Consider the following 25411-nt stretch of genomic DNA (forward strand, 5'->3'; position numbering starts at 1 on the left):
GGGGGGCAGAAACCTGAGAGGTGCTGAGCCACGGGGCAGGCTGGGCCTGGGGATGCTCCCAGGGCCTCTGGCTGGGAAGGAGGTAGCCAGAAGCTTCACAAGGTGGATTGGCTGTCTGCAGGCCAGGCTTTGGCGGGGAGGAAACTGTGTAGGGGAATGGAGCAATCGTACATTTGCAGAATTGTTAGAGGATTTTCCTACCCACACTGCTTATGTTCACAGAGCAAAACTAACGTGGTCAGACTTGGACGGGGAGCTGACCATGTGCAACGAGTTGGCCTGTGTGAGCTCTCTGCTCTGATCCTTTCATCAACGACCACCCTAAATTTGTAAAGGGCTCCTTTCCTCCCTTGGCACCCTTTATGCGCACGCTTGATGCCTAGTGCGCGGGGTTTTGATGGATTGGGTTTTCTGTGTAGCCTTAAGGACTGCAATTACTCAAGCTCATGACACAACTTGTTGGAGATTTTTGTGTTACATAGTACTGCGGGACCCAACTCCACGAGCTGCCTTACTCCCTTCAGAGATGGCTTGGTCTGATTGTTAGGGATACTGAGCACTTGTGTCTTCTGCCCCAGCTCCACGAGCTGCCTTACTCCTTGCAGAGGTGGCTTGGTCTGATTTTTAGGGGTATTGAACACTCGTGTCTCCCAGGCTTTTGAAGAGCAGCATTAGGGTGGCTCCTACCTTTGAACAGCATTTACACCGTGCGCTGCAGCGGTGCCTGGTCCCATGCAGCACATCCCAAATAATTTGCTGTGTGATGTCGCTTTTTTCTTCCGTGCAGCAGTAGCCCTGGAGAGAAGAACCCCCCACGCTGCCGCGATGATCCGGAGATGCGGGGCGGGGGGGGGGGGGGGCGATCTCCCACCCGTGCTGGACCACGACTCGTCACCCGGGCCCGTGCAGCATCCCTGCGGATGCAGCGGGTTGGCGGGGAAAGGGGGTGGGGGTGGTGTGGGGGGGCACCCCCCGTTCTCGCGGGGAGGGAGGGGGGGTGGGCTGTGCCGCCGGTTGCCGGGACGGGACGCACGGTGCGGTGCGGGGGGGGGGGTGCCAGCCGCAGCCCGGCGGGTTGCGGGGGCGGCTCGGGGCCGCCAGGCTGCGCTCTCGGGCCGGCGGCCGCACCCGCCGCCCTCCCCGGGCTCCCGGGGCTTGGGGCACGGCGGAGCCTCGCCGCGAGCGGGCGGTCCCGGGACGGCGCCGGTCCCACCATCATCATCATCATCACCAGCGGCACCTGCGGCTGCGGGGGGAAGGAAGGGCTCGGTGGCCCGAGCTAAGCCCCTCGCCCCGGCCCGGCATGACGCGGCGGCGCCCCGGAGGAGGCGGGAGGTGGGTGCCGGTAGCCCTGGCCGCGCTCCTGGCCCTGCGAGGTGAGTGCCGCACGGGTGGAGCGGGGACCGGTCCCCACGGACGGGGCATCGGCGTGGGGACGGTAGCGGGGATGGGGCGGGCGGGGGAACCCCCGCCCGCCCCATCCCCGCTACCGTCCCCACGCCGATGCCCCGTCCACCGAGCCGGTGGGGAAGTTTTCGTTGCGGTCCCACCGGGGATGCTCGGAAATGCGGCGGCAGGCGAGTGCTTTTGCAGGCAGGCGTGGGGAAGGAGCGCTGCTCCGCTCGGCTCCTCTTGCTGCCTCCCCTGCACCATCCCCCTTACTATTATTATAAATATATATATATATATATATATTTATTTGTTTTTCTTATGGTGCTGTCAAACTCGCTTTAAGCCGGGCTTCACGTTAGGCTCGGCTGTCTGGGCCTAGCCCCTTGCTAAGCTCACCTGGGTGGAAAACTCTGGGCTATTCTTTAGGCCCTGAGGTAGCAGGGAACTTTCTGCAGAGATGCTGACAGGCTGCTCGGAGCCCTCCGTGTCCCCCCGGCCTCTTCCTCCCAGCCTCACAGCAGGCTCCTTCAGCTCTAAGTGCCTTTCCCTGGGGATATGGAGAGAGCCAAACCTCTCCATCACCTCCTGCCCCCAAAAGCCCTTCTGAAATAAGGTGTGTAGCCTGGCCCTCTGTGCGGAGAGGGAACAAACTGCATGTGACAGATGCTACTCACATCACTTTAGTGCATTGCTGGGGAGCACCAGGAGGTGCTGCGATAAGGGCAACAGAGGAAACTACAAAGTACGAGATGTTCAGACTCATCTGTTGATCAGGCGCTAATTACTTCTTTTAAGTAATGCCAAACTTCAGAGCAGGCCTGCTCAGTTGTGTTTTACTGAGGTCTACAAGGTAATTTTCTGAAGGTCTGCTCGCTTATGCAGAGGTCCACTAAGCAGCTCTGTGGAGGGTCTGCTCTGCAGTGAGCAGGGCACAGCTCTGCTGAGCCGGCTGGGCACTGCTGCGGACCCACCTTCGCTACTGGGAAGCTGGGAAACCTGCTGGGAGTGATCCCTGAGGGAGTGGGAGGACAGTAAGAAATGACGGGATCTCCCACAAGAATACCTGAGATGTCTCAGCAAGGTCTGGATGAAACTTCCCCGCAGTCTGGATCTGGGATGGAGTCAGCTGCTCGGGTGGCTGTGCCTGGCTCTCGCTGTCCTGCCAGGCGCAGCAGGCCGTTCCCTGCGCCTCAGGACCCACTGAGAAACGAGTCTTGCGATGGACAGGACGAACTTTTCACAAACACTTCAGCCCCAAAAGCACCCTGAGTCCTCCTCTCAGAAAACATTTGGGAGCCTGAGTCGCATGCATTAACTGGAGATTGCACCTGCTGACTTCAGAGGGATGAATTATGGAAAAGAAAAAGAAGTTTATTAGCATTTAATTGAAAGAATTAATCTCAGCTGTTTCACACTTCATGCTGTTTGTTTACTTTTTGTAGTTTTCCTGGTTTGGAAATGAGTTCAATAACTTTCAGGTTCTCGATGCCATAATTTTTTGTCTGCAGGCATTGCAAAGGTGTAACTGCCTAGAAAGTTACTGTGCCTACTGCAGTTAGAGGCATGTAAGTGATGAAGTGTTTCTGTTGATGTGATATCTCTGTGAAAACACATAACAGTAATCAGATCTAAGGTTAAAATTAAAGGGGCATTTAATTATCTCTTTAGGCAAAAAGATTGACTCCATATTTAATTTTCTTTTTTCAGTTGAGGGCATGTGGGGACGATGACAGTGGAGACAACTAGGCACAGAAACACGCCTTTCCATGAAATATTTATCTGCTTTTTCTTGAACTTTCCTTTAAGGTTTAAAGATCACCTGTCTCTCAGGCCTGTTTTTGTTTTTGTTTTCTTTTTGCCTTAGGAAGAGTCTTTAGAAGGCGGTGGTAGATGAAAATAGCTGTGACACATGGTTACTTCTGTGTTACACAGCATGGCCATGTTTTTGGTGGTTCTTGAATTTGAGAAGAAAACCCTGATAAAGTAAGGAACAGACATACCCTCATGAAAGCTGAAATAAAATCAGGAGTTTTTCCCTAAACAACATTTGCAGAGGATCACTAAATGTATTTCTGCTCTGGGTTGCCAAGTCTGGTTAGGAAGAGTGATTTTTTTTTTCTTCCTTTTTGAGGCTTTAGGTTTGGTTTGGAGGATAGATGAGAAAAATGATGGGGTCGTATGCAAAGTGATACTTAAATGAAAGGTGAAAGGTTTAAAAATGAAAGGATCAGAAACTGTAAGAGTGTATAATCAGAATAAATACTTAATGCTGAACAAATGAAAAGTGGTGGGGAGTAAATGTCCCTGGAGGTCATTCCATCATTCTCACACTTTATGCCTATGATAAAATACAGTCAGACTTCGTAGTGAGATGTCAATCAAATATTATAGTCACTTTTTCTTATGTTATTTTGAAATCTGTAGAATAGCAATGATTCTTTTTAACTGGAGCTAGATGACCGCTTTCTCTGGGCCTATAATACCCATGTTTAATGCTGCTGGGGTGGGGGCATCATCTGTGTTTTCCCTCAAAAGTATTATAAACATAATAACTTCTGCGGAAATAATATTTTTCAGGCTCCCTAGAGAAGTTTAGGGAAAGATAGGAGGGAATTATGTTTAGAGCTTTGAAACCAAACCTGTGATTGCAAACCAGTCCTGCTACATAGCCAGAAATAGCATACTGCAAATTGTCAAATGTGTTAGAAATCGCACGTTGGGTATAGCTAAACTGCGGAACCAACTTTTTTTTTTTTTTTTTTTTTTTTTTTTTTCCCAAACTGGATGGTGTTTGGATCCTGTGACGTAGTATCGCAACAAGTGAGATGCTGGTGTGTTACAGTCTGTCACCGCTGGATCTTGCAAGATCAGGGGAGGGGAGGGGTGTGTGCGTGCCTGGCAGTACTGCATCAATGCAACAGCAGGTCTGCAACTTTTCACACAACTTTTCTGGTCCTCACCCTCCTGCCAGTCTGAGGTTATCGCAGCTGCAACCGAGTGTTTAAGTTGTGGCCTTGCAGCATCCTCGTGCTAGCCCACCTAGCCCACCTGTCCTTCCCAGCCCTGCACCAGCTCTGCAGCCCTAGCAGGAGAGGACTGTGGCTGTCTCTTGCTCTTCCATGATTATGCATTAATTTATTTTTTGGAACAGATTGCCATTTGTGTCAAGCTGTGTGGTTTTGTGACGTGTAGATCATTTTGCTTGTGACCTGACCTTGGTCCCCGTGGTAGGCATGGATGCGTTAATCACTTTTTGCGTCTCTGAAGTGGGTGTGCTTCCCTTATTTTGGAAATAAATTCTTTATCTCTGTTTCTTCAGTGTTCCCCAAACCCCAATTTTTTTGTGTAAGATTCCCTTCTCTGAGGGATCTCAGAGTGCCTCGAGAACAGCTATATTTAGCTGCTCAGTAGTAATATGGATATACCAAGTATGGTATAAACAACTCATTAAGAAACTTCAAAATCATTTTTCCTGCCTTTGCTGGGGAGATGTGTTTTTATTATTATACCAATAGTACAGATGGAGAAAACGAGGCTCAGAGAGGTTTCGTGACCTGCTGAAGGTCAGAGATGCTGGTAGTAGTCTTGAGTGTCTTGGTCCAAACTGTAACCTCAAGAGAATGCTTAACTTTATGCAGCAGGTTAAGCAATCCTGTAATGGTACTCTTTAGAGATGTTCACTACTAAATTGTGGTGAGTCATCTATATTTAGCAGGATGCTACTATCATTGTGCTTTTTAAGTAAAGTGCTTTTAACACAGTTTATTCTAAGGAGAAGTGCATGCACTGAAAATCTGTTCTTTGTAGTTTTCTCCTTGTGGAGCATTAATGCTGTCTTCCCTTTTGTAAATGTTCAGAGAGAAATTTAGCTCCTGGTTGTTTAACAGACAGTAGTGTAACAAAGACAGTTCCCTGGTTAATACTACCTTGTGTTTGCACAGTCATTTACGAGCATTAACTAATTGAGAGTCTCCAAACTTACTTTGTGAGGGCAGTCAGTTTGATTTATAGCCTGGAAAGCTGAAGTGTACAGAGGTGAAATGCTTTGCTTGCTGTCAGGTAGGGCATCTGCCCAGCCTCTCCTTTAGAGAAGCCACCGTTACAGGGCTCCTAGTCATATGCCACCCCACTTTTCTCTCACAAACATTTCATGTCTTACGCATCAGGGAGAAAGCACATTATTAATTATGCACGGTGAACTGTTGTGAGGGTTTTTTTTCCTTACATGCTTACATCTCTTTGGTTTTGGAGGTCGCTTGTGTCCATTCTGGCTTCTGCCTTTTTTGTTTATTGCTTGAGCTGGGCTGAGGACAAATGCTCTGTTTCATCAGGATTGAGGAATTTGGCTTCATTCTGAATGGAAATAGAAGTGAAATGCTTTGATGGTTTTAAAAGGAAATTTTTGAGAGAAATTCCATCTTAGGACAACCAATACTTTGTTTCTTTGTGTTATTATAATGCAAGAAAATACCCTAAGCAAAAAGATATTTTCATGTGAAAAGTCAAAACTTTTCATCCCAAAGGTGCTTAAGTTGGATGCTCCTGTATTTCTGACAATTTTACCCTCTTTTTCTTTTGAAACACGGTTATGATCTTACAAAACATCCTGCATTTGATAGGGTTTGTTTTAGTGGATGTATCTACAGTGAAAGCCTTAGTGCCTGCTATTTTCTATTTCTACAGGACGTTTAAGAACAACAGTGATAAAAACCAACTTGCAGCAATTGGTGGCATCTGCGCACAGTCTCTATCTATTATTTTTGCCATCCTGACACATGTATGCAAACACCCTGTACACGTACGTGGCATTGTCCGTGTCCTTGAACGCTGTTTGCACCAGCAGAACCAGATACGGCATGTGAACTAAGACAAGTTGCTATTTAAGAAATACAGCCCCTTTGTTAATCTGTGTTTTCCCTTCTGGAGCAGTCACTGGAGAAGTCAGAACAGGACTAGCAGATCGAGCTCCAGCTCGTATTGCTCGTGCATGTGCAGAGCCACAGCTCTCCTCCTGGCAGCACAGCAGTCCTTATGCATTTGCATATCTGCATGAAGTTAATTTGAAGTGTAATTTTGGTATTAGATTGATCAGATTGCTTACTTGAGGATAAAAACTCGTGCATTTTTTCCTCACATCCTCACAAGTCAGCCTAGTGATGAGAACAGGAGCTAGATTGTGTTTCACAAGCATCAGCAGGGGAAAGCTGATGTCTGAACTCCACTTGGTTACGTCTGGGCTTTAGTTTTACTCAAAGTGCTGAAGGCAGGGCTGTCATTTTGGTGGGGGACATGACACACTACAACGTGTGTTGCATTTCTGCAGTGGCCAGTCTAAGCAGCGCGGCTCAGGTCAGGCTGCTGGTCTGCAGTGGTGTGGCTGGCGCTGGATGGCTTCAACGGGGGGTGCCACACCACCCCCACCCCCCCCAGCGAGCAATTGGTACCAAACGTGAGTCTGGTGCCATGTCAGTGCTACAGGTTGCCCTAGGATGAGGTAGGTGTATGTATTGTTCTGGACTTCAAAGCCTCCTCAATCCAATTTTCTCATGATTTCTCTTAATGTCCACATTCCACTTCCTTGCTGTAAAATGAACTAAGTCGGACATACTCCTCCTACCAACGCACGGCAACTAAAATGTCCATTTTGCCCCCTTTCCCCAGGGAAGCCCCCTCCGCGTGCAAAGCAGCAGGCGCAGAACTTCCCCCCTTGCCAGGAGCAGGGTTGAGCTGGGGTAACCGAGCCCCCTTTTGCAGCCTCTTCAGTTATTGGGGGGGCTTGGTGTGAGCCCCGCTGGGCACCCAGACCTCCGCCTCCCAGCCGGCTCGGGCTGCAGGGGGGATGTCCAGGCACAGCTCATCCCCTGCCTGGCGTATTAACGGCATCTGCCAGGAGCAAGGGGGTTGGTATACCCTCTCTGAGTGCCCACTGGGGAGATTACTTCCTAATCCTCATTAATTAGAAGTTGGCTAATGCCTGGAAGCATGAGGGTGTAGTGCTGCTATGCTTTTTTTCTTTCCCTTTTATTATTTTTTTTTTTTTTCATTCTACCTGACATCTCTGTGGATGTTCCCAGTATCCTTACACATGCACAGGCCTCTGATTTCTTCTGAGGTCTTGACTTTACGATAACACGGGCTAATCATTCCTAGCAATTAATTATGGTCTGTGTTTAGAATAAGCAGAAAATGTAAAAGCAGAAATGGAAAGGAAAATCATACTAGTTTCCTTATGTCCGGTCACGTTTCCCACTCTTCATTTGTATCGAAAAACCTTTTGTCTTTCTCTTAAAAAACCAAACCAGAAACATAGAGACACCTGTTTCACTTCTCCATAGCCATTTGGTAATTTCTTCCTACCTAACTCCTCTCCAAATTACATTGTCCCAGCTTTAACTGTGCTTGACCAGTAAGCGTTACAGACTGGTGAATAAGGAAACCTTTCTGTGCCTTCTGTATTCTCAGGTGTGCCAGCCAGGAGTAACCACAGCCATTCTAGCTGAGGGTGCACTGTCAGTGTTCACAGTGGCATTTTAATACTTCCAGCATCCTTTTCAGCCTCTGCCTTTAAGCATCCTAACAGCTTGCTTGCTTTTTTGACCACCGTTGTACGTTGAACAGATGTTTTCATTGAGCTGTTCACAGTGATACCAAGATATTTTCCTCAAGTGATTGCATTTGAATTAGAGCCCCATGGTATACAAGTGGTTCAGATTATTCTCTCAAGTTCTTATTACTGTCCGTTTGGTAATGTTGAATTTCATCTTGCACTGTGCTGCCCACTTGCCGAGCTTTGTCAGATCCCTTGGAAGTCTCTCTCAATCTTCTTTTGTCTCAGCCAGTCCAAATCACTTTGCCAGCTCCCCGTCTCTCTTCCAGATATTAAGGAATAGATTAAACCACCCCAGAGCTGGTATGAAACCTGGGGGTAATCCCTTGTAATCGCGGCCAGAGCAAGAGCAGGGGGAGAGGGACACCCGCGCCTCCAAGCCTGGGCACCAAGCGGTGGGGCAGCAGCTCTGGACTCAGCCTGAACCCGAGTGGCACGAACCCCACCAGGGGGGAGGCAAGGGGGGAGGTTTCCCACCCCGAGCAAGCAGGGGACGGGGCTGGCACCAAACTGGCATCCTACCCAGGACGGTTTAGCAGGTGCACTTTGAAGTGACTGAAAATTCATCACTTTATCCTGTCGTTTTCCTTCCAAAAACTGGGTGGATTGAAGGGCCACAGTTCCTCTGAGCAGAGGTCGAGCTGGTTTGTCTCCTGATGCGTGCTTGTAGGGGCTTAGGAAATTTGACCAGTTTAACCGATCCCTGCTGCAGCTTCCAGGTTAGCCTGAACCCTCCCTTCGGGAAAGCCTGGCTACCTGCGAGCACCACCTGACTTAGCCAGAGCTTGCTTGTCTTTGCCAGCAAGCGCAGCCACTTGAGAAATGTCATTCTCCTGCTGCTTGGCACTTCTGGACTTGTCTTTTGAACATACTGAAATGATTGGGTTTTGACTTTTGCAATTTGGCCTTCGATTTTGTTCGCAGCCTTCCTAGCTACCATCTGTATGAAGCAACTGCTTAGACTGATTTCTTTTGTTTGACCATACAAAGTACTTTCTTGCTTCTCAGGAGTTTTTTGTTCAGGGGCACCAAGTACCTTTTCAGTGACCATGCTGAGATTGCTTCAACACACCACCATACAGAGTATAACAACTTTAATTCCCCTGACTTTGGAGTTAGGCTGTTTTGACTACTTTTGCTTGCAATTGTCTCTACCATTTAAGAGGCACAGTGCGAAGTTCTGGTGCTGTTTTTCTCACAGGGAAGTTGAATTTCATTATGTAGCGGTCAGCGTTACTTTGTGACTCAGGTTGCTCTTTGCATCAGTTGCAGCGTTTTAGCTTCTGAGTGCCCTGGGACTGGCTGTACCAAGCCCTACCTACGCTCTTGAGGATGCTGCACATTTGTAACCTGCGGTGACACTTAGCTAATTCCTGCACGTGTTGCTGAAGTCACTATTTTTGCTGTTTTCTTTGACTTTGTTGTTCCTTTGCTTTCACTCCACGCTGCGCAGTAGGTATTCCATTCCTGATCAGAAGGCCATTGGTAAATCCAGGTTGCTGCTATTAGTGAGATCTGATTTTTTAGTTAATTTTTCTCCCTTTTCAATCTCAGCTGTCTAGATGGGATCTGTGCGTGACTCATCTTGCAGTCTGATGCCTCTGCCTTTTTGCTCACACTGGATTTCCAGGCAGGGCATTAGTCTGTGATGAGTTCCCATGGACTATGAGATATGTTGGATGCTTTAGCTGTTGGTTAGCATGGCTATTTCATCCCTTTCCTGCACTATATAAAATGGTTATTGCATCATATTGTAGGAAATGGTTCACTGCAGGCTTCAGCATCAAACCTGAAGTGCTCCTTGGAGCCTTTTGCTCCAGCTTCACACTGCCTGCTCCGACTTGTGTTCCCGTGTTGCCTATCAGCCTCAGCTGCACCCTGCGAGAATTTCGGTTTTGCAGTGATATCTAGGAAAATACAGTCCTGCTTCTTGGTTGAAAGGTCCCTGGGTGCTCTTGCAGGGAAAGCTCTGGGTCCCCCTGGCACCTGGGCATCGCTCCCTCTGCCACCTCTCACTGCCTGTGCCAGGGAGGGAGCACTGAAGCTCCTTGAGACCTGGGGGGTTGGGGGGCAGACCCTGTTGTTTTGCTGAAGCCCTGTGAGAGAGAGAAGGTCCTGGAGGGCTTCTGCAGGTTGATGCTGGGCTCGTGTGGCCGCTGGGCTGTTTCCATAGCTGACCGTGTGCTTGAACTTTGCTGTCTGATGGGGTTTGATGTCTGAACGCCTCCGTTGGTTGTGGAGCTGCTAGGCTGCCAGCCTGCTTTGGCTTTCTGGCTGTGTGTTGGGAGCTAGTGGCTCGGAGAGGTTGAGAGGACCTTGGCTACTTGGCAGAGGGACAGAATAGCCTCAGTCTGTCTGCAGAATGGTCATGTCCTTGGCTTGTCAAGGGCAGCCCTTCCTTTTGCCCCTGAAACAGCTGGTGTGCCCTGGGCCCCTGTTCCGGGGCTCATCTGCACTCACCGCCTGCACTCAGCACCTCCCTCTCCTGCGCTGAAAATGCCTTGGACGCAGAGCATAGCCTTGTGTTTCTCAGCTGCATGGAGTTGCAGCAAGGCTGCGTTTTGCTTATTCTTTGGGGAATGATCCATTTTAGTTCTTCAGCAGCTTTTTTTTGCATATTCTCATCGGTTCTTGCTGCTCTCGTCCCTCTTCCCACTGGCTGACTTTTTTTTTTCCTTTTTTTTCTGGTAAAACTGCATTTTGGCTGCCACACTGACAACAGTTGTCTGTTTATCCACAGAATGAATAGGTACAATGCGGGCAGGCTTCCTCCACCCACCCTGCCCCCCCTCCTCCAGCCTTCTTGCACCCCCACCCCCCACCCTGTCCCCTCATCACCCTCCCTGGGAGCTCCAGCCCTGAGCCAGAGGGCTGGAGGGGAGCGCTGCAGGTAAAGGAGGGGGGGGCGGGCACTGAAGCATCCCACTGCCACCGGCTTGTGTTGCATCCTAATTGCAAATAGCCTTTCCGGCATCAGCAGTTTGTGGGAATAATTGACAGGAGGTGCCGGCGAGGTGCTGAGTCAGAGCAAGGTGTGCTTGCCAAGTCACTGCAGCAGAAGGAGCCCGCTCGCCTTGCGTGGAGGGAAGCCAATGGACGGTGGGTTTCCCAGCTGCCTTTTGGGCCTCTTTCTTTCCTTCTGAGGCTGCAATTCATCAGCAGTGATGCTATGCATGTAAGGGAGAAACCAGGTGCTGCAGGGTGGGGGGAGTTCTTTTTTTTTTTTTTTTTTTAAAAAAAAAAAAGACTGTGAGCAGTGGCGATTAGGAGATGTGGGCTCCGTTCCCACCTGCTGCCACTGGGTCTCTGTGCTGCCATTTCCATGCTCTGAGCAGGTAGAAGGGCTAGAAAACACATGTTGGGTGTCAGGGACAAGTGAGTGGCTCTAGTGACAGATTATTATCCCTTGGTTGGGGAAAAGGAGCACATGACACCACAGCCAGGCAAGGGAGATACCTTAGCAAGCCAAAAAAGCTGCAAAATAAAATGACTTAAAAGGTGTTTTGTCTTGTCCTTCCTGAGGGTTGCTTCTGCTGCAGTGTCCTACCATTTGTTTAGGGGGTTGAAATGAGTTGTTTGACATGCAGGGAGATGAGTCCTTGTCCTATATGCATCTAAAACCTGATGGACCTCCAGGTCAGCCTTGTGAGAACTTTGCCATTTACTCCTGGCCTTCCTGGGTGTGGCTAGCATCAGTGTTTGTACCACAGCTGAATCTGTCCCAGAGATCTGCATCCTTTCCTTGCACCAGGGTGACTGCATCAGTCTTTGTCTTTCTCCCCCTCTCTAGCACAGGACACCATTTTCCTGCTTTGGACAGAAGTCGGTAATCATTTGCACAGTGATCTAAATATATGCGTGTCTGATGTGTGCTGCATTTTTAGGAGGGGTATATTATTTTTGCTTTGAGTAACCACTGTATAGAAGGAGGTAGGGAGCACAAAGAAGGAGGCCCACATACTTTTTAGAACCTTTCATATCTGTGCTGCGCACCACCCCACCCACGTTTTTATGCTAATCTTTGTATAATCTTTCTCTTCACTGACTTAGGTAACAGCCACGTTCTCTAGATCATCATGCAGCTGATGGGAAAACTGAGGCGCAGCGATGGGAAGTGCCTTGCTCACAGTCATGCAGGATTCCCGTGGCCAAGATGGGGCTAGAGCCTGCATCTCCAGATTGCCAGCCCGTGCCTCCTCCACGGGAGTGTGCTGCCTGCCCACTGATTTAGTCAGTGGCCTGCTGAATCCTTTCCCTCCTGAGTTTTCATGGCAGTGGCTCCTGGACGGTTATTGATTTTTGAGTCTTTAAAGAAAATCTGCAGTGACTAAATTGAATGTGGTTCTTCTCTCCTCCTTGCCTGGGCCACCTCCACAATGAAAGCCATGGACGGCACCCCCGGAGAGGTGGCCCTGGGGGCACAGGGCAGGGCATCGCACGCGTGCGCGCGCGTGTGTGCGCGTGTGTGCGCGTGTGTGCGTGTGTGTGCGTGCATGTGCGTGCGTGTGCGTGTGTGTGTGTGTGTGTGATGTCTGTCCTTCTTGTCTCCAGCTTGCTGCCTGCTCACGTACTGGGTGCAGGCTGTGACGCTGGTGGCAACCTTCAACCACCTGTGGCTTGAGGATGTGTTGGAGAAAGCCTTGCCCCGCCGGGTTCTGCTGCGAGGTCAGCCAGGGATAGCTCAGTGCTCAGGCTCGGCTTGAGGGGCCCGCAACAGTCCACTGCATGGCTGCCCTGCCTTCGGCTTGTGTTCACTTCCCCACATCTGTAAATCAAGGGTCTAGAGAGAAGCAGTGAAAAAAGATGTAGCAACAAAAATGCAAGGTGGTTTCATAGTTGCTTCAAGTGTGGGTTTTGCCATGGATGGTGGAAATGTGCGAGCCAGGGCAGTGCTACAGAGAAGAGTGGATCTGGTCCTCCCGCGTTTTGAAGAATTATCTTCATTGCTCAAGGGAACCTTAGTCTCCATCTGGCTGAGTGCTGCCCTTCCTCCCTGTCCCCTCTACCCTTGCTGCAGCTTCACTCTGGAAATAATAATAAAAAAATAATAGAGCATTGTCTGTTACAATTGGGATTTTATGAGGTACCTATGGGAATTAAACACTCAGTTCCCTCAGGCTTCCTTTAAACAGCCTAGCTGACATGAATTGATGTTGAAAATAAGCAAGGAGAGGAAGCAGTCCTGTCAGCAGTGCGTGTTTGATGTAGCAACCGCCGTGGTAAAGCTTATTTAGCTGTTAAGGTTTGTGGGTCAGGAGCTGGGAATGGAGCCTTCAAGAGGTCTCTGATGTGAGTGGACCTTATGCCCTTGCCTCCTCGGGCCCTGGGCTGAGGCTCTCTTAAAGCACTCAGAAGTACTGTGGAAACACCAGTGTGTAAACACTGCGCTGTGCTGGGGCTTGAAAAATGCACCCGATGTCTGCTGGGCCAAGGACTAACCCTGCTATGAGCCAGTCCAGGATGGCAAACCTCTGCAAAACCAACTTTCCTTTCATTCCCAGAGAGTGAAAATGTGCATTGATGATGAGGTGTAGGATTTAATCGCAACCTGCTGCCAACAGCAGCGACAGCATTTGCTCTGGAGACAGCTGAGATTATTTTGACACATGCAAGAGCCCTTTCTCACTCTTTTCCTCCATCACCAAATAACCACAGTTGGCATCAGTTTTCCACTGAGAAATTCAGTGACAATCATCATCATTTTAATTAAAAGTAAGCAAATATGGTATAAAAAAATAAAACAACTGCTGAGAGACACCAAACAAGTAGCTGAGTATGGCTGTCACTTAGAACAAGCCAAGACACAAGCAAGATGAAAAAGCTGCCTTCATCCTCGATTATGAGTGAGAACCCTTTCTGGGATTTTGTTTTCATGGCTGAAAAGAGTTGCACACTGTATTTTAAGTCTCTTTCTGGAATGTTTTCCTCTGGCCCTATAGCCAGGGCACAGCTGGCAGCTTGTCCTGCAGCTGCAGGAGGGGAAAAGCGACTCAGGTGGGGATGTTGCTGACCCTGTGAGCTGGTGCAGAGCCAGTGCATCCCAGAGAGCCACTGCCATCCCCTGCCTGTGACCCCCTCCTAGCTCCCCCTCACCCCTTGGCTCTGTGGCACATGCCTCCTGCATCTCTCACCTTTATGAAAATGTTCGCTGTGTGGCTTGATGGACACACACACACACAAAACCCCAAAAACAAAACAAAAGAAAAGAAAAAAGTGCCTGCTCCTCACTGTGAATTTATGTGAAATGGACCCAAATTGTGGAAATCTCATTAAATTAGCCAACTGTGTAAGATTTCCATTCATTTTCATTTTGCTCAGAGAACAGCTTGGCTTCTTCTCTCTGATTCAAAGAGTTATTCAGCCTTGGAGCTCAAAATCAAATCACAATCTAAAATCAGACCGGGTCTCCTTAGCTCAGCTTTTAAAACAAAAACGTATTACTCTCAAAGTACATTAAAGATAAAAGGCTGTCTTAATGCAATAATATAACTGGACAGTCAAAATAAAGCAGCACTGGGAAATGCATAAGTTAATGATGCCTTGTTATGTATCCTGTATCTTTTATGGCATGAATTTTATAGTCTAAGTGGTAGTAAGATTAGAGGTAGGTGAATAATTTATAGCAAATAATTTATTTAATGAATTCCTCTTCCATTTCTATTTGCAAATTGTTTGTGAACATCCTGTGGTTTCTTTGCATTTTACTTATTTGAAATTACTTACTGAATAGCTTCTACAAATAATATTTGACATACCGCATGCTTATGAGCAGGGTGGTTTTTTTCTGTTTCCTTTGCGGGGGAGCAGTATTTCAGCTCCAGGTTTGGTTGCTCGGCTCTGATACACAGCAAAAGTTCACGCCACAGTATTTCAGTGTCCCAACAGCTTAAAGTCATTGTTAGAATTAAACTGTTTCTGAAAGGTCTCAAGAATTAGCTATTACTTTTTAAATGATTATTCAGATTATTTATGTGAATTGGCGAGTTCAAATTTCACTTTTGCGAGCATGTGCTAAAATAGCTTCAAACGTGTTACTTCCTTGTACATTCGCGTCACTAAATTAGAATAGTTGCAGAAATGAACAGGAAGACGTAAGGTCCGCAGTCAGCAGTGTGCCGGCATATGCTTGACTTCAGGCATATTCTTGAGTAGATGCATAAGTGGTAGAGTGGCAAAAGATGAATTTCAGCATATGTTTAAGTGGTTTGCTGAATTAGGGCCCAAAATACAGAACAAAGCAAAATTATCTTTCATGAAAGTGAACATATGAGATAATTTTGTTTCCTTATCTGTAGTTGTGGGGTAGTGCATTTTGCAGATCAAGGTGGGGGTGATATAAATGCTGCACCAGCCTGCAGTGTTTCTGGTTTCATCAAATGCAAGACAGTTCATCTGAAATTTCCCACACATGTCATTCTCTGCTTTTCCCCTTAAATATTAGGGGAAATAACATGAAGAACTGGAAAAAATCCCAGCCATTAGTTTTACTTACTACTTTATTTATATCTTAATCTTTCAAGATTTCCTATATTTTGGAATATTTTCCACGTGCTTTTATTGGCTACTCATCTCTCAAAAAAAAAGTTAATTTGGAAATATTAGATAATCCTTGAGAAACGTGACCCTCACAGAAAGGAGGGCTTTCTGTGGTTCTGTGAGGAATAGGTATGAGTTACTTTAGTATCTTAAAGGGCTGTTGTAACAATATCAACTGGGAAAGGTCTACATTGCTCTGCGCATCTTTTGGAGGCTACATGTTGTGGAAAGCAGCTTCTGAAGTGATGTGGTGTACCCTTCAGTTCTGTAGTGCAGGTGGTGTTGGGTTGGCCTGCCTGAAAACTATGGTTAGGTAATTAGTTTTGTGGGTTTGTGAACAAGTGAGACCTCATCTCCTTCCCATTTGTGCCTTCAGGCTGCCCTGTGCGGAGTCTTTTATGTCTAGTAGAGGGTTGAGCGTGGCCTGGTCTTTCCCCCATATCAGTGAGTATCTCACCTGTACCTACCCACCTAACTTCAAGAACCTTATGGGAAGAGAAGTAACATCTTTGAGGACTTTTACTCTTCCGTCAAAGGAGGGATGGGTGCAGGGGCCTCGGGTCCCAGGGAAGCAACCGTTTGTGGGCCACCGTGCCCGTGGGCATATTGAGTGGAGTAGCTAGCAGAAGTCCACAGATGGCTCAGGCCAGTGTGGTCTGGAAAGAGAAAAAGCCATCTCTGGGTGGTGGGTGATGTGTGGGAGGCAGCTGCAGAAGTAGGCAGTGACTTTTGGGTGAGGAAGTGTGACTGTTCCTGCTGACTTGCAAGAGCTGAAATGACCTCTTTGGAGCAGAGATTCAAAGGAGTAAGATGATGTTTCTTACGCTGCAGTGATCAGAAATGCATCTGAGCCATGCACTGTACCAACCCCCAGACCAGATATATCACAAGGATAAGCCTGCAAAATGTGGTGATAGGCGTCCATCAACACTTTGTATGCAAGCAACTTACACAACGGACATGAGAAGAGGGCTTTTTCTAAAAGGGAAGGGTTTGGGCTTCTGGACGTATTTATTGCCCCTTAAGTGGTGGCCTAGATCCCAGTCTTGCACACATGGAAATCAGCGGGGCAGTTTCAGCTTTGTGGGGTTGGGAAGGTGAGGGAACATTTGTCAGACACAAGAAAGGAGGAATGTAGCCACGCTAGCAGTGTGTGCTGGAGGGGGGATGGGGGAGTCCCTGGACAGGTGTGTTTCCCCATCTATATTCCTATTTATCAATCTGTGCCCCTCACCCACTTCCCCTTCTTCATGTCCTGTCGTGTGATTTCAGCTCCAGGGTTGGAGAAGACCCTGCAAGGAAAAGCTGGCAGTGGAATTACGAATTTTGCACCAGTAGTCTTCTCTCCTCTTTGTAGGGCTTTCAGAACATTAATCGCATAAAATTTATCCAGGCTTACTGCTCATCCCCAGCACCTTTAATGACCCCAGCGATGAACATTGTGAAATTAAAAAGCAATCACCTATACCAAACATGATAAACAGCAAATGGTCCCAGAAGTCTGCCACGTGTCCTTACACGCTACAGGGGTGCCTTTAGCAGCAAAATAAGTAGCACTGCATTAGGTTTACAGGGGCAATGATGCTATATCCTACAGGGGCTGTGGGCACTCGTATCTATGACAGGAACAGCATCAAGAGACTGCCTGAGGCAATTGCATCCTTGTTATTTTGGGACCAGAGCCTGGCCAGCTCAGGAAGGTGGGAGATCAAAGGGCACTTCTGAATTTAGCTTGGGCTCACTTTCCTAGAGCCTTGGGATGAAAATGGCAGAACAGGTTAGTCTGAAAAGAAGTGTGGCTATGTCTCCATCCAGTGGCTGGTGCCACTGATGACGAGTTGGCATCCCACAGAAATTCAGCTTTCTATAGGGAGATGTCCCAAAAGGAGGATGTGGCAGAGGGGAGGCTGCCTTCCTAAAACTGACTTTTACAGAGATCTAAGATGTGTCTTGTCTTCTGCATTTCGGTGTTGCTCTCTCTTCAGTGCTATAACAGATTTGTTAATAGTAGCAATATAATAATAATAATATAATAATTATTAACTGGTTTACGTTCCCTTGGGAAAGATCCTGGTTGTGCCAACTGGTTCTGCAGGGGCTGCTATGGGGTGGTGCACGGTTTCAGACCTAAATGGCTGTGGCCATACATCAGGCTCTTTGTGTGTCTGTCACAGTCAGCCAGGACAAGTCGAAACAGGCAAAAGGAAAGAAAACAGACAAATTTCTGCATCCACAGCAGCTGGAGTGAACGTCAAACAGATGGGCTCTTCCACCCCGATTATCCTAACCTCCTAAATATAGAAATACGGGCTTTTTTTTTTTTCTTTCTCTTCTTCTCCTCTATTTTTTTTTTTTATAAATTTAAATTACCCGAGGGGGTGGTGTTAGCACACGCTAGGGCAGTGCTAACGAGTGCAAATAGAAGTCATCTGCTGACAGAGTCAGATCACGGCTTGTGCTCATGACTCTTCCCCCCACCCTGCCCACACACCCTTTTTCCATTAGAAGTGTGGGGACTGATAGGGGCTGAAGCAGCCCTGCCTGTGGGGCAGGGGCGTATGTACATGTGCATGAACAGGCTTTTATTTCAGATCTAGTCCGTGGTTATGCAGCTATGCAGAGTAAATAAGCACCAAAGAAAAGGGGTAAGAACTGCATGTCCTTGCCTCCTCCTGCAGATGGTTCGGTAAGTAGATGGGGCAGCTGTACTACAAGTCATGGAGGAGCTTGCAGCTCTTCTGGTTATCATTGCACAAGTACGCTGATAGGTGTGGGGTAGAAAGGTGTGGGGTCTGCTTTTATTGTGTCCCCACTCATGTTTTTATACAGTGTGCCTGAACACCCTCGTCCCTTTTGTCTTGCAGTGGCTGACACTAGTAAGGCAGCATTTTGTGTGATTTTTGGATGACTTTGTACTGAGGACTTGGGTAGGGAGACTGCTGTTGTTTTTATTTTCCAGTGGGGAAACACAGCACCTTGCCAACACTGTGTTTTCCATTCACCTTCCAGATTTCTTTTGCTTTTTCTTGTCCTGGGACTGCATTTTGTAACTGTTCTCAGGCTTTTTCTCCCTGCCCAGCCATGGGAGCAGGAGGTGGGGGGAGGCAGGAGGAGCTGCTGCCTGAAGAACATGGTAGAGTGGAGTAGACACGTGTCTCACCCCTGCACTCTTGGTTTCTTGCACCATGGTGGGTGCATGCTCCTCGGCCTTGCCCTTACTACCTCTAGCAAGGGAATGACAGGGGCTGGTTTCAAAGGTGCTGGCAGAGAAAAACATTTTATCGGTGCTATGTTACTATTACCACCATTATCATAACCTAAGACATGTAATGAGGATAAAGGTTTGCAGCAAAACTGCACTGACCTGGGGCCCAGCCAAGCAGAACTGTAATGTTTTTCCCTTGTCAGTAAGTACACGGGTGTGTTGTGCTCTGTGGATGTATCTGTGCTACCATCAGTGCAGATATACAAATAGACCATGAATAAGACTTCAGAGACTCCCTGAAACAGAGATTCTTTATCTTATGGGCTGCTCTCCACCTAAGGGTAGCGCATGGTTCATTAAAGCTCCCAGGGCTCATTTTGCTTGTGTGCTCATGCTCTCCTGCAGAAACCCAAACAGTGGCAACCTTAATCCCAGGTGCCAGAGTGCCATACATACCGTTGCCCTCTATAGGATCTGCATCTTCCTTGGAGGTCTCCTAGGTGCAGGAGGGGTCGGCAGCTGTTGGGAGGAGACTGGCTGGGGAAGGTGTGGGGCTTCCGCTGTGGAAGAAGGCCTCGAAGAATAGATTCAGCCAGCAGCTGGCAGGGTGACAGAGCTGTAGGAAATCCTGCCTTGGGGCAGAAGGATGAAGCTGGTGGTTTCCTGAGGGTTGCTGCACAGGGAATTGTTACTCCTGGTCTTTTCAGGGTATGTTTGTTATGCCGAGGTGATGCAGAGTAGTGTTGTCTGGACCGTGAAGCACCCAAATGCTGTAGGTACTGGGTAGAAGAGCAAAAGCAGATACATCTGGAAGGTCCCCCGGGAAGCAGCGTGTGCTTGGCATGGCGGGGGTCATTCCAGCAGTAATAAGCCTTACTGGGGCCATGCTCGTGTTTGCACTGTGTCCTCTAGGGCCTGGGTCAGGAGATGGACTTGCAGCCTGGATGCGGCACCAGACCTGAGCTGGCTTCCATGTGTTTGCTTAGGACTGGGGGTAAGCCCTCCCAGACACCGTCTATAAGGGATGGCAGTGGAGAGACACCGAACTGGCTTTGCAGGAGAGGAGCTTTGGCGCCGTTCATCCACCCTGCTTCACCAGTGGCCGTATCGAACCTGGCTGGCACGGTGCAGGGTCACTCAAGCATCTCTGTGCACTTGAGTACTCCGGACGGGCAGCAGCTCAGGGGGGCAGGCACACCCGTGTTGGCTCGGTGCGCTGCCTGCTTGGCAGGGATGCCTCTGCTCAGGCGTCGAGCCACTGTGCGCTTGATCTGTCTCTCGCAGCAGCTTCGCCTCATTCATGCTGTGCAGAGCCGGGGCTAGTCGGCCAGCCGGACCTGTCGCAACCCCACCGCCGTATTTCTGCACCGGTGGCACGGTTAAGCTGCAACCTGTGACGTGCGGAATTTGACTCTATAACTCGAAAGTTATAAAGTAGGTATGTTTATCGCGCGCAGATGCACTGGGGATCGCTCCTCCACAAGCGTGCATGCCCGAAGTGATGAACCATCTCACATTTATACAATAAAACAAATGAATATTCAATTAACGCCTATACATATTCGTTACCTAAACCCCGCTTCGTATGTTAATTAGCTTATCAGTCCGTTTCCTGGAATGTGGTGGTCTTGCAGGTGATACATGTTCTTGTGACCATCTGATCTTCTTCAGCAAGGAGACTTAGCACTCCCTCCCTCTAGATAGCATTTGAATGTCTCTCATCTTTTCTCATTCTTTTTTAAATAGCCCCTTTGTTAGAGGAAGAAGGGCAGGCGTCTCCCAGTCTCCCCTTTGTTAGGGGAAGAGGGGCAGGGTCTCCTCAAAAACTGTAGTTGTCTCCTCAGAGCTGTGTGCCTATGTGACCGGACACCGCACCCATGACCAGTCACCATACCCACATTCCTTGAGCAGACATATACAATCACAATCGATGTCCATTGTCCCCATTTCACACTATTTCTCCATATCACCTGGTTAGATAGTCTCTGGAGATGATAATAGTATTCTTAGGATTTAAAAAGAAATAATATGGCGATCAAGGAGGCTGGTTGTGGTGCTTGTGCTGCTTGTGTTTAAGGATGCCTGGCGTTTTCAGTTATACCACTCACCTTTTCTTGCCTCAGTTTCACTCTGGGTAAATGGGGTTAACAATCCCCTTGATTCCAATTGTTGCTCCCTGAGTAACTGTTATGGTCCTTATTGTTATCCTGTCTTTGCTTTGAGATGCTTAACTGTCTTGCCATGTTTTAAAAAGATGGGCTGAAACTTTCTCATCCCTGAATTCAAGCTCAGACTGACTTTGCATGGAAAACTGTAGCCACCTGTGTCCTATTCGTGAGAATAAGATTAAGGGGAAAAATGGGTTTCTGTGTCTTTGAAAAGGAATTTTTTTTTTCTTTTGGATGTTGCTTTTCCACCGTGTCATGCAGCTAGACCTTGAAACACGGCAGAAGGGTGGCCTGTGTGGCACAGGTGTGCTTTCTGCCACGTTTTAGAAAATCTACCTGAATCTGGCTAGGTAAAGAGCCTTTGGAAAATCAAATCTGATTGTCCATGCGCTCCGCAGAGGCACTGCAGAATTTAGCGAGGGAAAAGCCCCCGAGTTTTCACCCCCTTGCAGCTGCTCTGTGTGTGGGGGGCTGTGCCTTGTGCTCCCCCGCAGCATGCAGACCACGCTGAGCAGGAACTGGGACAAACCCAGCCCTCCCCTGCAGGTGCCGTGAGCTGGGCTAGGGCTGGTCTCCAGCAATGGGAGCGGGGTATGGGTCCATGTCTCCCTTACCTGCCCGGGGGACTATATCACACTTGGAGGCGGTGGAGGAGCAAGCCACTCTGCTGACGTTCAAGGAGAGAGGGAGCTGCTCAGGGAGGTGACCAAGGCGGGGGGTGTCTGTGGACAAAGCTGCATGGTGAGAGTGGGACTGCACTGAGGGATGGGGGAGAAGGGAGGACGTGGGGCCAAATGGGACTGGATGGAGATGGGGACTTGCTGGGGGCGAGTCATATTGATGGGGTGTCCCCCCAGGCCTTCTCTGCTTCAGGCCGTCCCACTTCAGCCTCTCCTGTGGGAGGCAATGGTCGCACGGAGGGATTGAGGCTGGGAGTGGGGCTGTGCTTTGCGAGGGACCCTGTGGCCTGATGAGCCTTGGAGGAGAGGGGCAGGGTGAGTTTGGGACCAGCTGGGCAAGCAGACCAACATCCCACCCCAGAGGAACTGAAAAACTGGAAGAATTTACTTGTGAAGGGTGTGGGATGCTACACTGCTGAGCACCTAAAAACTTCCACAGGGACGTGTCGATTCTGTCTTCTGGCCGGGACCTGCAGGCAGACCACAGATAAAAGCGGCGGTCACACATTTAGTTTAAAGTCAGTGAAGCAGAGGATTAAATACCTGCTCGGTTTCTGTCTGTCAGGGAGTCGAAAGAAACAGAAACAAACAAAAGTATGTGATATTTTTGTTTGATTTAGTACATGGTCAGCTATATTGTAGCAGTGCCAGTGGACATGGGGTAAGGTGCTGTTGCTCTTCTGGCAGCCTCTGGGCTGAATACCTGAGCTATGTTGGTACTTGAGTGGTTTGATGGTTTGCTTATAAACGGCTTTGGTGAAGCCTAGTACTTGCACATCGAGGATTAAAAAGGAGGTGAATTAACATAATAATAAGGTAATAACTATAAACAATTGTTATATTAGTAACAATAAGCAACAAACAAATTTTACAAATCCAGAATGCTTAAATTTATCCAAAGTAGATCCCCCCCCTTTCATTCTTTCCCTGCAGGTATAATTTATTCCTGATTTTTTTTCTGTCACTTCTGTGCTGAGAACTCACTCGTGTGGTAGTCATCTGTTTGAGGCTTGCTGCTGTCCCATTTAACAGGAGGAGAGTTCTGGTGCATGGGCCATCCAGCAAAACATGTTGTGGAACTTCTGCAGTACAAGTATTTCATCTTCCGTGTTGGCAGTATGGGTAGAGTCTGTTTCTTCTTTCAGGAAGAAAAATGGAAAGGAAAAAGAGAGATATGACTGTAGTGTAAAGTAAATGGCTTCAGCTGATAAATGAGAATGTGGAGAAGCTGGTGGATGTGAAAGGGACGAGCACTGAATTTCCCCAGGAGCTGCAAGTGGTGTGCAGCATGTTCGTTACCCAAGTGGAGGAATTGCGCCTGGGGTCTCCAGCAGCAAGGACTGCCAAAAGGGGTGGGTGAGATCACGTGTGCCATGTTACCTGCACAACTACTCTCTCCCCCAGAGTCTCAGCATCTGGGGAGGAGGAGCCATCGAGTGAGGTGGGGATGCCACTTACCCTGGCAGCAGTCGAAAGATGCTCTTAAAGCATCAGTGCTCTTCCCTGCTTTTGTTTTTATTCAGAAGAGTGGAAATCGAGGACAAAACAGTCTCTTGGCTGGATGTGATGTGTGTTTGTGGAGGCTGCCTAACCCAGCCTTTTGCAAAGGCAGACAGTGAAACTCCTGCCAGTTCAGTTAGGCCAAATAGACCACGCTTGGGTGCCTAAAGTTGGACACCTACCTTCATACTGAGGCACGGCAGGAACAGTCACCTCTTCTTCAATGTGGTGAGCTGTTTTCTTGGGAGGCTGAGTTTTAGTCCCAAAGCAGGTGCTGAAGACGTTTGGTCCTGCTTAAGACTAGACCTGGGGCCCCTCAAGGGTTGGGGTCCCTTCCTTCATAACCTCAAAAACACGAAGGGGGTCTGATTCATATGGAAATCACTCCCACTACCTGAGCTGAGGTCCCCGCCATACACTAACTCAGCAGGCTTTTGCTCAGAAGCCCTTGTTCAGAAGCAAGACTGGTGGTGGGGTTTTTTAGGGCTTGGGCAGAGAGCAATTTGTACAAGGGAGCAAACAGGAGAGAGACCGAAGTTCCTGGAGCACCTTCCTCCTGCCTCACATGGGACCTGGGGCTGCAGCGGGTCAGTTGGAAGCAACAGGGGAAGCTGATCAAACATGGTGCTGCTAACAGTTGCTGGCATGCCGTTCTCCCTCCTTCCCTGCTCCTGCTTTTCCATCATGGAGAAAAGGTGCCAAAGCCCGTGAAAATTATGCTGAGATCACCATACCATATCAGCTGCAATGAGCTGGTCTCCTGCTGTTAAGTGGGGTTTGTAAATACTCCTTGTTGTGGGGGAAGCTGTGGGGTTTGGCTGTCCTCATCTGCTTGCTCCTAAGTCTTTGTGCAGGCAGGTTCAGGTGCAGAAGGGTTTGGGAGATGGCTGTTCGCTGCATGGGCGCTCCTGGGAGCAAGCGAGAAAATTTTCTATTTGGCTATTCTGGTCCCTGGCTCTCAGATTGTGCCAAGACGCGGCACCCTGTGATCAGGGTTACCAGTCACATGAAGAGATGGTGTGGGCAGGCTCTGTCTCTCAAATGGAAAGGAGTTTGGTTTTTTTCCTTAAATCATTCACCAAGTGATTATGAATCTACAGTGAATCATTTTCAAACTAATTGTGAACCTAGAGTAAGTAAATTTTTAAACCATGTGTTGTGAAGGAATCACAAGTAGTAAGAGGGCTAAAATGGGCAGAAGGCATTACCTGGAGAGTAACTGAGCCACTTTCTCCTACAAAAATCAATGGCAACAGGAGAGCATCCTCCCGGGCCCTCCGGTCTCCAGGTGTTTCAGCTGTGTGAGTGGCTATTGAAAGTATGAGGGGGACTGGTGCTGTGAGAAACCCACAGAGAGTGGCTCTTAATTCCTAGGGGTGATACGCATCTGGAGGGAGGTTTCATTGCTCTGCAGAACACATTAATCTTTCCCAATGTGGAAGTGCGGCTTTTTAATCAAAGCTATCTCCCTCCCACCTCAGTTAGCCTCGAAAAGATGTATTTCTGTTGTGTCTGTCCATGGCACTTTGTGCTTTATCTTAATGGTTTAGAGAAAGGCTTTCTTACCTGCCGGGGGAGTTTGGAGACTGCCACGTTTCTGGGCAAATGGAGCCTTCCCTGTGTTGCTCCATAGTTTTATTTTCATGTATGTTCCTGTTGTCTATTAGGTAGTTAAGAAACAGCAAATGAGGAATGTTGGGAGCAATTAAGAGTGAAGGCAGGTAGGACACGCATGGGTTTAATTTGTTCCTTTGATTCTTGCTTTCTACTCTTCCCTTTTGAATCTTTCCTGTGGATGACATGGGGTTCCTGGCAAGCCCAATTAAAGACCAGAGTTCAGTGTGTTATTTATTTTTTTTTCTTGTGGCCTGTGATCATGTCCTGTAATAGCTGAACTGAATTACTCTGAAACTGCCTCTCTGTTATCCTATTACCAACACCTAAGACAAAAAAAAAAACAAACCCTGAACGACAAAACCCCACCACCCCAACTTTGGTTTTGCTTCTGCCTGAGAACGTGCAAACCAAAGGTCAGTCTCCTGCCCAGAGAAACCAGGCATGGGAAATTGGTGCTATGGAGACGGGGGGAAGAGGTGTTTCTCTGCCCGGTCAAGCCTGATCCAGGATGAAAACTGGGGTGAGGAGAGAGATCTGAACCTCGGTTGTTGGGCTCTGTAGGCAACAATGTCTCCCAGGCTGTAGTTGGGGTGGCTCAGCCTGGAGGAGAGAAGGTTGTGGAGACCTCACAGCAGCCTGCCAGGAGCTAAAGGGGGCCAACGAGAAAGCTGGAGAGGGGCTTCTTGCAAGGGCATGGGGGAACAGC

The 25411-nt window shown here is 48.4% G+C and overlaps 1 protein-coding gene across 2 annotated transcripts in view; it reads left to right on the plus strand.

Annotated features, from left to right (window-relative positions):
- Positions 1 to 1134: 1134 nt before the first annotated feature.
- Positions 1135 to 25411, plus strand: part of IGSF11 (immunoglobulin superfamily member 11) — a 108265-nt gene continuing 83988 nt past the window's right edge. Inside the window, exon 1 of one of the 2 annotated variants that reach the window (XM_040596851.1) lies at positions 1135 to 1376. In XM_040596851.1, coding sequence (XP_040452785.1) covers positions 1304 to 1376 — 73 coding nt within the window. In that variant the 5' untranslated portion in view covers positions 1135 to 1303. The remainder of the gene's footprint in view (positions 1377 to 25411) is intronic. The other variant, XM_040596852.1, reaches the window with a different exon arrangement.

Source organism: Falco naumanni, chromosome 5 (genome assembly GCF_017639655.2).
Source record: "Falco naumanni isolate bFalNau1 chromosome 5, bFalNau1.pat, whole genome shotgun sequence".
Lineage (NCBI taxonomy): Eukaryota > Metazoa > Chordata > Aves > Falconiformes > Falconidae > Falco > Falco naumanni.